General features: G+C 40.4%; 1 protein-coding gene across 3 annotated transcripts in view; it reads left to right on the top strand.

Annotated features, from left to right (window-relative positions):
* Nucleotides 1–10,524, top strand: part of rab27b (RAB27B, member RAS oncogene family) — a 151,726-nt gene extending 141,202 nt beyond the window's left edge. For all 3 annotated transcript variants that reach the window (XM_072574125.1, XM_072574115.1, XM_072574135.1), the window contains exons 5-6: nucleotides 6,958–7,081; nucleotides 9,332–10,524. In XM_072574125.1, coding sequence (XP_072430226.1) covers nucleotides 6,958–7,081; nucleotides 9,332–9,521 — 314 coding nt within the window. In that variant the 3' untranslated portion in view covers nucleotides 9,522–10,524. The remainder of the gene's footprint in view (nucleotides 1–6,957; nucleotides 7,082–9,331) is intronic.
* Nucleotides 10,525–13,855: the final 3,331 nt, after the last annotated feature.

Here is a 13,855-nt window from a genome sequence, read left to right as displayed (position 1 = left end):
CCAAACACCTTCTTTACTATTCTGTCTACCTGTGACGCAACTTTCAAGGAACTATGTACATGATGCTCTAAGTCTCCCTGTTTGACAACACTCCCCAGGGCTTTACCATTAACTGTGTAAGACTCATGTTTCCAAAATGCAACACCTCATATTTATGCAAATTGCCCATTGTCCAATTGATCACGATCCCTTTGTAATCAGTCTACTATACCACTGATTTTGGTATCATCTACAAACTTATTATCCATGCTTCCTAAATTCTCACTTTAACTCCACCAACACTTCTTCAGAACCCAGTAGTAAACAAATAAATCAGTTGGTTGCTTGTATGACCCTGCTCTGAAGAAGAGTCGTATTGGACTCAAAATCTTAGCTCTGTTTGTCTCCATCTTGACATATGCTGAGTTTCTCTGGAATTCTCCAGGTTTATTTCATCCCCTGTCTGCAGTTGGTATTGACACATTTATAATGTCAAATTGAATAGGGGGCACCGAACGGAAAATGATTTTGAAATATGTGTTCTGTAACTTTAAAAGAGTGCATGAGAAAAATAACTCTGCCACTTCAAAACACACAGATCAATAATGTTCTTGTAAACTGTTTTGCCCAGTCTCCAAAAAGATATAGATATGTGAAAAAGTATTCAGAGTTACTATCCAATGTACTTCCATGCCTTAGAGGACTACATCGAAATGACAATCTCAACCAATTAAACTTATTTTCACTGGAGAAAAGGCTGAGGGGAACCACTTTGGCTGTTTTCAAAAGCGAAGGATAAGAACATGAGCTATTTATTATGAATAGCACACATAGGACTAGAGGGCAAAGGTTCAAAATTCAGAAGACTTGAGCAAGGTTAAAAATGAGAATAAAAGCTTTTTCTGTCACAGAAGAGTAGATATTTGAAATTAATTTGCAGAGAAGGTAATTGTTCCAGGGTCAAATTGTACATTTAAAAAGAGATTGGCCTGTCAGAATGATAGAAGGTTAAAGAGATTTTGAAAAGGTTACAGAAGAAAGGTTAATGATCCTAAAACGAGGATTAATTTTGGCCATTGAAAAGAGATCCATTAGAGAATTATCATAAATGGATGTCACTGGAGTGGACTTGACGAGCTTAATTATTTTTTGTGTCTCTAGATTTCTCTAGATGTCCTTATTATGTAATAGCCCAACCTACCTATGCTTCAAAATGTGTAATAGACTCTTTTCTTCAAATTACAGAACATTTAATTATTTTAGTCTTGCAAAATAGAATGGAATAGAATAGCCTTTATTGTCACGTACAGTCAAACGAGTGCAGTTAAAAGTTGGTGATGTCACCTTCATTTTAGGTACAGGATACCTAGGTACAGATACTTTAAGTGTTTGTTACCAAATTGAAAGACTTAAAAAAAGGTCTAACATTGTTATACAAGGTTCCAAAAAATACTCATTTTCCTCAAAGTCCAGAATAAGAGTAAAAAGTATCTTTAAAATATCAACCAAACTTTCATTGATTCAAATGAGAGTATTTCTACACACCTTGGTTAATTGTTTCCTGAAACTTGGCAGTGAACAGTTGAACAGTGATTTTTATTACAAAATGGGCTTGACTTTAATCTGACATTGAAATAAACCTGCCAGTGCTCTAGGTAACAAAATGACATTCATGAAAAATGGTTAGTTTCGAGGTTAGGTTCTTCCAGAGGCCCTGCCCTCAGACTGAAACACACCACATATTTATCACTAATTGCCAACATTTTCTTGATTCCTAAGAAAAAAAAGGAGTATTCGTGACAGAAATCATGCCAAGTAAGAAACAATCCTCCAGTAATATAACTGAGCAAGTTAATATCTTGACTTTACCAATAATAGCAATCACTGTAGGGAAATAAAAGTATCCAATCTAATGAACAATTTGAAGCAAGAAGTCAACATACTTTAACACAGATTTGGCAATAGATTGAGGATAGAAATCTACCATCTGAGATTGTGGATGTGAAATGGCCAAGGAAATACCATCATAGACACAAGTGCATAAGGTTAGTCAAAATCTGGCAGCATCTATGGGGAGATAGCAGAATTAATGTTTGGGGTCCAGTGTCACTTCATCAGAACTTTAATATAAGAAGTTTAGTGTATAAAGTTAATAATGGAAATAAAGCTTGGGAGAAGATGCTGTATGAAAGTGTAAGCGTCTGAAAGGTTTAATGCTGAAGACTGCATAACACTGCCCAATTAGATGATGCTATACAGTCTTATGAGGCGAAACAGATTTGGACTTCAGAGGTGTTAAACTTTAAATTGAAATCTATCTCAAAGTTTCAGTAACAATGTAACTTATATACAGTAACCATGATGCAATAAACTGTATTTTATTTAAGACAAGAGCCTTTTCTTATTCGACTACTAGGTAGCTTTCCACTCCCACACTAGATCAACGAGGCCCTGTAGATCCCTCATTGGGAAGCAGATGGTGGTAGCAAATCTTCCGGGTGGATCTCACACCAAGGTGAGCAGCGTTGAGGATTCATTGTCACTAGTACACATTGCTGCTTTTGTGTACTGCTCACAGAAGGATTGATCTTTAAATGGATGGCTAAGTGGCTGATCAAGTGAACTGTTTGCTCCAGATGCTGCAGAGCTTGGTGAGTTTTGTTACAGCTGCACCCAGTCCAGCAGGAAGGAGTATTCTTTATATTCCAGTTAAGATTAAGGTCACGTGTGACCCAAGGCAATACCATTGAGCTTTAAAGGTATATGCTGAGGGCCTTTATTGTTGGAGGTGGTGTCTGGCATGTTAAAATGTTTCTTTCCATTTATTAGCCCAGGCCAGGGTGTATGAGAGTCTTGTGTGCGGGGGCTATTTTAACCCAACTCACCTGACAAGAAATTAATGAGATCGGATCGACTATCTGTCTTAGATGCAATTGGTTTTCTAGGCGAGAGTGAGGACTGCAGATACTGGAGGTCAGAGTCCAGATTAAAGTGGTGCTGGAAAAAAAAACAGGTCAGGCAGCATCTGAGGAGCAGGAAAATCGATGTTTCAGGCAAAAGTCCTTCATCAGGAATTTTGATATTCCTAATGAAGGGCTTTTGTCCAAAATGTCGATTTTTCTGCTCCTCAGATGCTGCCTGACCTGCTGTGCTTTTCCAGCACCACTTTAATCTGGCAATTGGTTTTCTATTGAAATCAGTGGGATGTAAATCATTTGAAATTCTGTCTCAACTGGTTACTGCAGTAGGGGTACATTTTAATGATTCTCCTGTCTCTCTGTTAGGGTTACTTTTTGCCTTTGATTTAGAGGGCTGCAGTTTCAAAGGAATTTTAGCAGATGGAATGTGCATTGTTAAGGTGCCAAGCTTTGACTGGTGTTTTGAACTGAGGCCCCTACCAGTTCTCATCACAGTTAATGGAAATATTCAAAGAAGAATAGAATGCTCCAGTGATAACCTGGCTTGTAATTACCTCTAAATCAACACTGCATCTAGTTATTCCTTTCATATAATTTGTGGAATGCTCAAGCACACTGTAATATTTATGCAAGTAGCAATCAAAATGCATGTGATAATTCAATATAAATTCCTGAGAGATATATAGTAAAGCAGAACTTAAATTCCAAAATAACTCTTAGTTGACTCTTCACAAGAACAAATAATACTGGGACTGCCAGTTGGGACCATCTTTGTGATTTGATACTTTCCATTAAAGGATGTTAGAAGAGCATAGTCATTTCATGGCATTCTTACCTAAGACCATAAAACCATGAGAAATAGGAATAGGTTGGCAATTCAGTTCCTCGAGCCTGCTGTGCCATTCAATTGGATCGTGGCTGATTCAATATTCCTCATGGCCTCTTTTCTGCATTTTCTCCATAGCCTTTGATTTTCCTATTATTCAGGAATCTATCTATCTCAGCCTTAAATATCTCAAAGGACTCTGCCTTTACAGTTGACTGTGGCAACGAGTTGCAAAGACTCCCAACCCTCTGAAAGAAGAAATTCCTTCTTATTTCAGTCATAATTTGGTGCCCCTTTATTAGGAGACAATGCCCCCAGTCACATGAGGGGAAGCATCATCTCAGCCTTTACCATGTCAAACCCCTTAAGAATCTGTATGTTTTGATGAGATCACCTCTCTTTCTTCTAAACATCAGTAAGTAGAGTTTAGCCTTTGCTCAGAAGACAATCCTTCCATACTAGGGATCATTATCATGAATCTTCTCTGAACTTCCTCCAATGAAGCAATAACTTTCCCTAAATAAGGGGATCAAAACTGTTCAGTGTACTCTCGACCTTCACTGTGTTCTGTTCTCCTATGTCCCAAGCAACTGCAGAAAACGTCTATTACCCGAGGAAAATGCTAATGAATTGGTGCTAAAATAGGTTTCCCAGTAACAGGCGGCTTGCCATCTGGACACACAGTGGGAAGAGTGGTCAGATACAGGAAAACATCAGCGAACTAGCCTGACGTGCTCTGGACAGAAAAATACCTTGTCACCCATCCACAGCTATCTCCAGAGGGCTGTGAAAAACTGCCCCCCCCCCTCCCAATTTCAGGGCTGGAGCGTCTGATCTGTTAGTGATATTTTAGAAAAAAATTACTGTTTGTTCAATCTATTGTACAGAAATACCTGGATTCCCTAAGAAAAGTTGTTTCTCTGGATGCGATTTTTCTGCTTGCTAAATGTAATCTGTTACAGAACATTATTGTGCCATTTATGTGCAATGATCAATGTGGCACTACTATTCTTAGAAAGTGTGTTGGAAAATATTTAGACTGGAACAATGTATTATTTCACCAAAATAACTTCAATCATTGTGTAATGTAATGGTGTAGTTCAATAATTATGTGACTGAGTGTGAGCTGATGTTCATCAATTGCTTTCATCAATTGATGAAAATCGTGCAAGGTTAAGTATTGGAAAAGCTCTTTAGTGTGCTACTTTGATACAATGACTACACTTTCTAAACTAAATCTGAGAACATACAGAACAGTTCCAGAGCAATCATTAAGAAAGAAAATATGAGTTGTGCTGTGTAGTGAGGCAAAATAAATATTTAATACCATATATTTTAATAATGCACACATACACGACAAATGCAAAACAAGTGTTTGTACAATTACTATGGATCAGACCCTGTTTACAAACAAGAATGCTGTAGCACCAGGAGTGTCAGTGATTTCTACATGCGTTGATATGATTTACTAATCTAGGCTGATTCAGTTTTGTAAAACAAATTGTAACAAAATTCAAACTAGGATGTTCTGTAAGAACAGCTTTGTAGCTTTATTTTTGAAGATACCTTTGTATTCTGTTGCAGAGTCTTTCTTCTACTCAAAGTAAATACGGATAGACATTTTGGACATTTTTCAGTTCATTCACAGGAAGTGGGCTTAGTTGGCTTAGAGATATTTATTACTCATAGTTCATTATTACTTATAAAAATAACGATGCACTGCCTTCTTGAACTGAAACAGTCCAAGACTTTCTAGTCATTGACATGCATCCAATGCACTTACAACTTTACTTAAATGGGATGACCACTGCTGCAGATGTGGTCTCAGCAATACTTGAAGCATAACCTTCCTTTGTTTGTATTTAATTCACTGTGTGATAAATGGTACATTCTATTAGCCTTCCTAATTCCTTGCTATACCTGCATACTAACCTTTTGTGATTCATGCATATGATGCTCTGCACCACAGAGCTCTCCAATGTCTTACCATTTAGACAATGTGGTTCATTTTATTCTTCCTGCCAAATGTTATGTATGTTATGATCTGTCTGTACTGCATGCAAAACAAAACCTTTCACTGTACCACATGTGAAAATAATAAATCAAATCATATAAAAAATCAAAATGGACAATTTCATATTTTTGTATATTAAACTCCATTGACCCCATTTTTGTTTATTCACTTAATCTACCGATATCATTTTGAAGCTTTCTAACTCTTCTTCACCAATTACTTTCTGATCTACCTTTGTGTCTTGAGCAATATGAGTGATTTGCTAGACTGTTTGGAGGTCAGTTAAGAGTCAACCACATTGCTCTAGGTCTGCAGTCAAATGTAGGCTAGCCTGAGTGAACCAGTTGGACTTTTTAAACAGTAATCAACACTGTCTTCATGGTAATGATTAGACTTTAATTCCAGATATTTATTGAATTCAACTTCCACCAATAATGTGTTGGAATTTGAACTGAGGTCCTTGGACTATCTCCAGATTGCTCGTCCAGAACACTTACCAGTATGCCATCATCTCCTTCCAAGTATAATGCTAATGTCTCTTCTCCAGTTGGTCATAAATTTGGAAAATCCTTTATAAGCTAGCGTTTAAAGCAGTAATTATATTCTTTAGACAACTCCACTTTCACCAACTCTCAATTCTTGTTCTGCATTATGTGTCATTCAGTCAGTGTTGGAGCTGAGGCAGTCACAAGGATGCTGTAGAGTCTACATCATAGTTAACAATAATGCCAATGATAGACCGGTCCTGGTTATTTCTCTCTAACAAAGTTATTAATATTTATACATTTCATAGATGATCATCCATGGAAATTCCCCCTACTACTCTCTTCGGTATCATACTCTACATGAGACATATTGCAACATGTGAAATTAAAACTTAGAGCATCCGAAGACCGGTTTTGTGAACTTGATTGGGGTTTTTCTGCAGTATTGTTTTCCCAGGGGTTGAAGGATTCACTTGGTTCATCCAGGCATAAATAATGAGGATGACTGTTTTACTACTGACATTTTGGTGCAGTCTTCATCAGTCTGTGAAGTTAGCTCAATCCCCATGGACAAAGTTCCTTTACTCTTTGACACTTGGCTGCATGTCCAGATTTGATACTTTGATTGGATTTCCTCATGCATTTGAAATTCCTGGCTTGCAGCAACTTGGATTGTTTACTACTACCCTCAGTCTGTTTGAGTTACTAATTGTCTTAATTCTTTTCTTCATTCAGGCCAACTTCAAGCAAATGCATATTGTGAAAATCCTGATGTGGTTTTAATTGGAAATAAGGTGGATTTGTCCGATCAGAGAGAGGTACAGGAGTATCAAGCCAAAGAACTAGCAGAAAAATACGGGTGAATGCTTGCACGCCTAACTTTTATTATCTCCTTCAACAGAATTGCATTTGTGTCTATTTATGAAGAAATATGCTTTAAGAAGGAAAAACCTAGTGAATGAGACACACTGGTCAGACTCACTTTTTATATTACCAAGTGGAACCCCAGTCCGAGCAGTGTTTTCATTTCTAAGTATTACTGGATTCTCCCTCTGACTTGTCAATATATCTGTGACTGACCATCAAACTAATTGTTTAAAATTGGAAAGTTAAGGTAAGCCCTGACTTGAACTCTGGACAGGATTTTGACATTTGGTACAGTAATGTGAGTTCAGAACTAATTCAAAAAGAACACCCATGCTACTTCAACTCCCAGGGCACATTCAATCCTGCTTGCTCACTTCCCACTCGTTTTGGGGAGGTGGCCCTAGAGTGGAATGGGAACATGTGAACAGACAAGTTAGGAGGAGAAGGAGGCTATTCAATAAGACCATGGCTGATCTTATTCTAACCTCAAATCTATCCCTGTTATCCCACCTATCCCTGTTATCCTTTCACTCCCCTATTTAAAAAGAATCTATCTACCCCCAAAGACTCAGGACACTGTGAGAGGGGAAAAAAAACTAATCTCTATTTTAAATGCTTGATCCCTGATTTTTAAACAGTGACCCCCGCACCCCCCCCCCCCCCCAACCCCACCCCACCCCACCCCCCCACGCCCTTTGCTGGTTCTTGGCTCTCCACATTCATCCTGTCAAGACCCCTCAGGATCTTATGTTTCAATTAAGCTACCTCTTCCTTTTTTTATCACTCCAGTGGATACAAGCACAGCCTTTCCAACCCTACCTCTTATGGCAATCCTCTCATTCCAGGTCTTAGTCCAATAAACTGTCTCTGCTTCCAATGCATTTACAATTTTACTTAAATAGGATGACCACTAATGTACTTTGTACTCCAGATGTGGTCTCAGAAGTACCTGAAGCATATTTAGTTAAATTTGTGATAAATAATCCAATTACTTGCTGTACCTGTAAATTTCCCTTTTATGATTCATACATGAGTCCCCCCAGATTCCACTGCATCACAGAGCTCTGCAGTCCCTTGCCATTAGATAATAGGTTTCATTTTTATTCTTCCTGCCAAATGGACAATTTCATATATTTCTACATTATACTCCATTTGTCACATTTTTGTCCACTCACTTAATCTATTATCTATATTTTTGTAGCGTTCTATCTCCTCCAAATAACTTACTTTCCTACCTATTTTTCCGTCATTAGCAAACGTTGCTACTACACCTTCCATCCTTTCATCTGAGTCATTTTTATAAATGTAAATATAAAATGTTAGTATTTGAGGTCCCAGCATTGATCCTTGTGGCACACCACTCATTATGTCTTGCCAGCCAAAAAAATTAACCATTTGTACCTGTGTTCTACTTCCTGTTAACCAATCTTCTACCCATGCCAAAATGCTACCCCCTAAACTGCAATAATGCTAATTGCAATTTACTGCAATAATGCTTGTAATGTCACCTTATCAAATCAAATGCCTTCTGCAGAAAATTGCATGGCATACCTGAATGAAGTGGCTGGATAGTGGCAAGAACTGTCTCTTGGGAGCATAGTGGAGGGTACAGCACAGAATCAGTGGAAGAGACAGTCTAAACCAGGGTGGCCAACTGTCTCAAAGGTGGACTTTACTTTCTCGGGCATTGAGTGAAGATGCTTGGGGAGTCTCCTCTCTCTGTTGTCAAAGTACCTTTGGCGCCTCCACACGTTGATGCAGTAACAAGGATGTCTACAGCAGGGACCAGTTGGTATTCTGCCTCTGCATCACAAACCAGATGAAATTGATGCCAAAGCCACAGAGTTTGCCAGGCCTTTGATTAGGAGCGTTTGACATACGGGGAATGGATGCGATTTTGACAGAGCCTGAATTGGACGCAGTCATTCCTTTAAAACTTCATTGAGCTGTAAGATCCATTTTTATTGACTGCACATGATATATTTTGTGAGCTGTGCCTGTATTATTTATTGGGGAATGATGCATGTATGGGACCATGTATGATTCTAAGCAACAGATTCTATGTACAGCTTAGCAGAAACATTGCTTGTGATTTTTAATGATATGATCTATCACGTATTGGGTTCCTATTCAATCTTTAGATCATAAATACCATGGGTGGGAAATGAAATGTTCACATTGGTGTGCACTTTACTTCCTTTCACATGGTAGAAACAATATCTCATGTTCTTTTCTTCCCTAGAATTCCCTACTTTGAAACGAGTGCTGCCACTGGAGCTGGCATTGATCAAGCTATAATCGCATTGCTGGACTTAATAATGAAACGCATGGATCAGTGTGTTGACAAGAGTCAACTACCTGATTCAGTCAATGGAGGATCTGCCCAAAAACTTGAACCTGCTGACCCAAATGAGAAAAAGTGTGCCTGCTAGAAACAACTTCATCAAAGCTAGAAAGATCTTTTGCATGTGCAAATGTTTTCACCTGAAGGTTTATTTTCCTATATCATTGTTTTTGCTTTTTTCTAACTTTCTTCCGGCCATCTTCAGCAGTAACTTATTATTGTAGATGGAACTGTTGGGTGTTGCCATCTGGGAGTTGATAAATGTCAGTTAGAAAATTTGACTTGTGGATATGTACCTCAATAAAGTGTATAATTGCCCAGCCAAATTAACAGCACTTATTGATGCTGCCTACTGGTTACATAAAAAGTAAACAAAACAGTGTTCTCTCTTATTGATAATTAACTTATCCATCGAAAATAAGGCCAACATATTGCAAAACGTAACAGCTAACTGACCCCATGGAGTAACTAATGTTGGGCAGTCCACAGCCCGGAGGACTCAACATTGAGTTCTCCAATTTCAAATAACATCCCTTCCCAGCCCCTCCCCCTCCCTTTCACCCCTCCCTGCCACCAACCTGATTTATTCCTTCCATTGGCCAACCAGGTCATACCCACTATCTGCCTTCACCTATCCACACCTCACTGTCCTGCCCCACAACCCCCTTTATCTGCGGGTCCTCCCTCACCAAACCCCAGTCATGAAGAAGGGTTACACCTGAAATGTCAACTCCTCCACCTCCTGATGCTGCCTGGCTTGCTGTGTTCTTCCAGCCTCCTGCCTGTCTACTTTGGATTCCAGCACCTGCAGTTTTCTTTTGGTCTCATAAAAGAACATTGACAATCTTAATTAAATATTTGGACTTCCTTTGAAGAGACCCATCCCTCTTTTGATAAAATGCTTTTGAAGAACGATCTTAGTTTGTTTTCATCCATCCCCAAACTGCTGTTGACAAAAACTTCAGTATTCATTCATTCATTCCCCCATGTTGAGAAGATGATAAAGTTTGCAGCTTGATTTATAGTCTTGCACCTTGGTGTTTATGTACTGAAAGCAACAATATAAAACATTTCTAAGTCTCTCCTTTCAATGTAGTGTTAATTTGCTGTATTTATGAGACATTGTGTCAAAGGAACGAGGCATGAAAACTATTGTTGATATATTTTTTTAAAAATGTATCCAGTTTAGAGATGTTTATACATTCTGGAGAAGGTAAGACTTGATCCCAGACCTCTGAGGTAGGGACACTACCACTGTGCCATAAGAGCCCTAACATTTGTGGATAAAGTGTGGTTAGTACTGAATTTCACCTGCATCAGGCCTTGGACCCTCAAGATAACATGATGGCTGCTTGTCTGTGTAGAGTATTTGCAACATTTTAAGGGTCAAAAACAGCCACGTTTGTACATGTATTAGGCACTTTGTGTTGTCTGGATGCAAACCATACAGCTTATCGACACCCAAAACTAGTAGAACTTGTGAGACATAATGAGAAGTTCTGAAGCCAGCAGTGCATAGACAGTGGAAATGAGGCCAGAATTGTTGAACGGATGGGACAGCCTTTATTATCCATCCCTAATTGCCCAGAGGGCAGTTAATTGTCAACTGCATTAGTGTGGATCTGGAGACACATATAGTCCAGACCAAGTAAGGATGGAAGTTTCCTCCCCTAAAGGACATTAATGAATCTGATGGGCTTTTCCTGATAATTGACAATGGTTTCACAGTCACCATTAGACTCTTAAATCCAGATTTTTATTGAATTCAAATTCTCCCATCTGCCGTGGTGGGATTCAAACCCAGGTCTCCAGAATGTTACCTGGGTCTCTGGATTAACAATCCGTTGATAATACCACTAGGCTGTTGCTTCCCAATTGGCATTGTAGAAAATGGCATCGGAAATAGATGCTGATGTGATCCCAATCCCTCCGAGCTTTCCCATGGGAGGGTTATGAGCACATTGGAGAACCCTGTGGCTGAAGTGGGAAGTCAACTGAATAACTTAAGAAGGCAGTTAAGAGCAATTTGGCACATGGATTCTCTCACTCTGAATTGTGACTCCAACCTGACAATTTGGAGAGGCAAAAAGCACAATGGTAAAGACTTCCTCGGTGAAACAAGTTGGGAATGTTTTGACTGGTTACATTCAGGAGCTGGGCGAGAGGCAGTTGTTCGACACACTCCGTCTCTTAGAGGGTGCTATCATTGCTCATCAGGTGATTGATAAATTCATAGAAGGCACTTCACCTGCCACCTTGCTGGTCACATTCAATACAGCATGGGAGACATTTATGCTACTAGACCTTGCATTGCTCCTGAGGGCAATGGTACCTGCAGCAACAGGACCAACAGGCAGCTGCCTGCTCCTCAGCCGCACTCCCCTCCACAAAGCAGTCAGGATGCGCACCTATATGCAGCTGAAAGGAGGTAAGACCCCATCAGTACAGGGTCTACAGGGAAAGGATCTGTTGTCAGGCATGTGTGAGCACTGGCACCTCAAGACATTCAGGCATTCACAGCAGGTCACTGTTGACACTGGCATCTTCATAGAACAAGACCTCCTTATCCAATGGGCTAGATGTCATTACCCATGGCTAGCAAGGTGTCAATCACTGGACATTGTTCTCTCCCTTCACCCCACTCCATCTAATTCCTCATCCCTATGATTCTGATTCTTGCCAAGTTGTGCTGTCCATGAAAAGAGAGAAAGCAGAGTGGACTGTGTTCATAATAGCATGTGTGCACAAGAGCAGGATGAAGGTAAAGTCACCATTATCTTACCAGACCATAGGGCTGCTCCCCCAATAGAAAGATGCGACTGGTGGCGGTTTAATGTAAGAGTCACCACACTGCCGGTGAGAGCAGAGATTGAGAAGGATGTGGTGACGTCAGCTGTTTTGTCAATTGAACCCAAGCTGCTGGCATCACTTTGCATCCGAAACTCACCATCCAGCCACATGAACTGAAATGCACCAATTGCAAAAGGTTACAGTGAGGCATGGGTCTGAGAAGGAAATGGGCTGAATGAAATTGTGAGTTACCTGGTGGGGATATGTGGAAGTGCAGATAGGAAGAGGAAAGTGTGATGCCACTCATCTGTCATTCCCTCCTGGAATACTGGATCCTCAGTGCACTCTGTCTCTAGGTTAGAGGGACCACCCTCCTACTTCCCCAGTCACTTGGATCCATGTCTACTTGGTTGGAGAATGGACCAAGTTTTCTGCCATTAGGAGAGCTCACAACCATTGATTTCACAGCAGAATCTGCAGGAAGGAGTGAACCCTGGTTCCTGGCCTGGGGGTTGTAGAGGGAGGAGGCTTCGAAGCTTTCATTCCTCTGGCTGCTGCAACCTGAAAACACAGATGGTGCACTGAGATTGTCTGAAACACGGTATTTTCCTGCCAAGCAAGAAAAACTGGATGTTTTCTTTGATAGCAGCATTCCTTGCATAATTTTGACAATGTCGAAAAGTGTGGTGCTGGAAAAGCGCAGCCGGTCAGGCAGCATCCGAGGAGCAGGAGAATCAACATTTCGAGCATAGGCTCTTAATCAGGAATGGGGGGGTTGGGGGTGCCAAGGGGGCTAAGAGATAAATGGGGGGGTAGGTGGGGGGTGGGGGGGTGGGGCTGGGGGTGAGGTAGCTGGGAATGCGATAGATGAAGGTTAAAGGTCGGAGTGGGGGTTGAGCAGATAGATGAGAAGGAAGATGGACAGGTAGGACAGTACAAGAGGGCAGTGTCGAGTTGGAGAGTTGGATCTGAGATAAGGTGGGGGAGGGGAAATGCGGAAACTGGTGAAATCAACACTGATCCCGTGTGGTTAGAGGGTCCCAAGGTGGAAGATGAGGCATCCCTCCTCCAGGTATTGGGTGGCTAGGGTTTGACAATGTCTAAGACTCCTATCTACATCTGCGCATGGTTCAATGATAGCCAGGATAGAGAATGAATCACCTCAATAGCCTGAAAGAAAGATGACATGGAAACGATTTGGAAAACAAGTTTTTTTTAAAGTTCTGTTCCCAGTTAGTTATCAGGAGAGGCTGGATAGGCTGGGGGGTCTTTTCCCTGGAGTGTCAGATTGGAGGGGTGACCTTATATAGGTTTATAAAATCATGAGGGGTATAGATAAGGTGAATAGTCAAGGTCTTTTCCCCAGCGTAGGAGAATCCAAAACTAGAGGATACGGGTTTACAGTGAGAGGGGAAAGATTTAAAAGGGACCTGAGGGGCAATGTTTGCATGCAGAGGCTGGTGTGTATATGGAATGAGCTGCAAGGGGGTGGTAGAGTCTGGTACAATTAAAACATATAAAAGACATCTGGTACATGAATAGGAAAAGTTTAGAGAGACATGAGTCCAACACGGGCAAATGGGACTTGTTCAATTTGGGAAGTCTAATTGACATAGGCGAGTTGTACCGTAT

Source organism: Chiloscyllium punctatum, chromosome 1 (assembly GCF_047496795.1).
Source record: "Chiloscyllium punctatum isolate Juve2018m chromosome 1, sChiPun1.3, whole genome shotgun sequence".
In the NCBI taxonomy this organism is placed as follows: domain Eukaryota; kingdom Metazoa; phylum Chordata; class Chondrichthyes; order Orectolobiformes; family Hemiscylliidae; genus Chiloscyllium; species Chiloscyllium punctatum.
The sequence above is the reverse complement of the archived record's forward strand: the minus strand, read 5'-3'. Positions and strand labels throughout refer to the sequence as shown.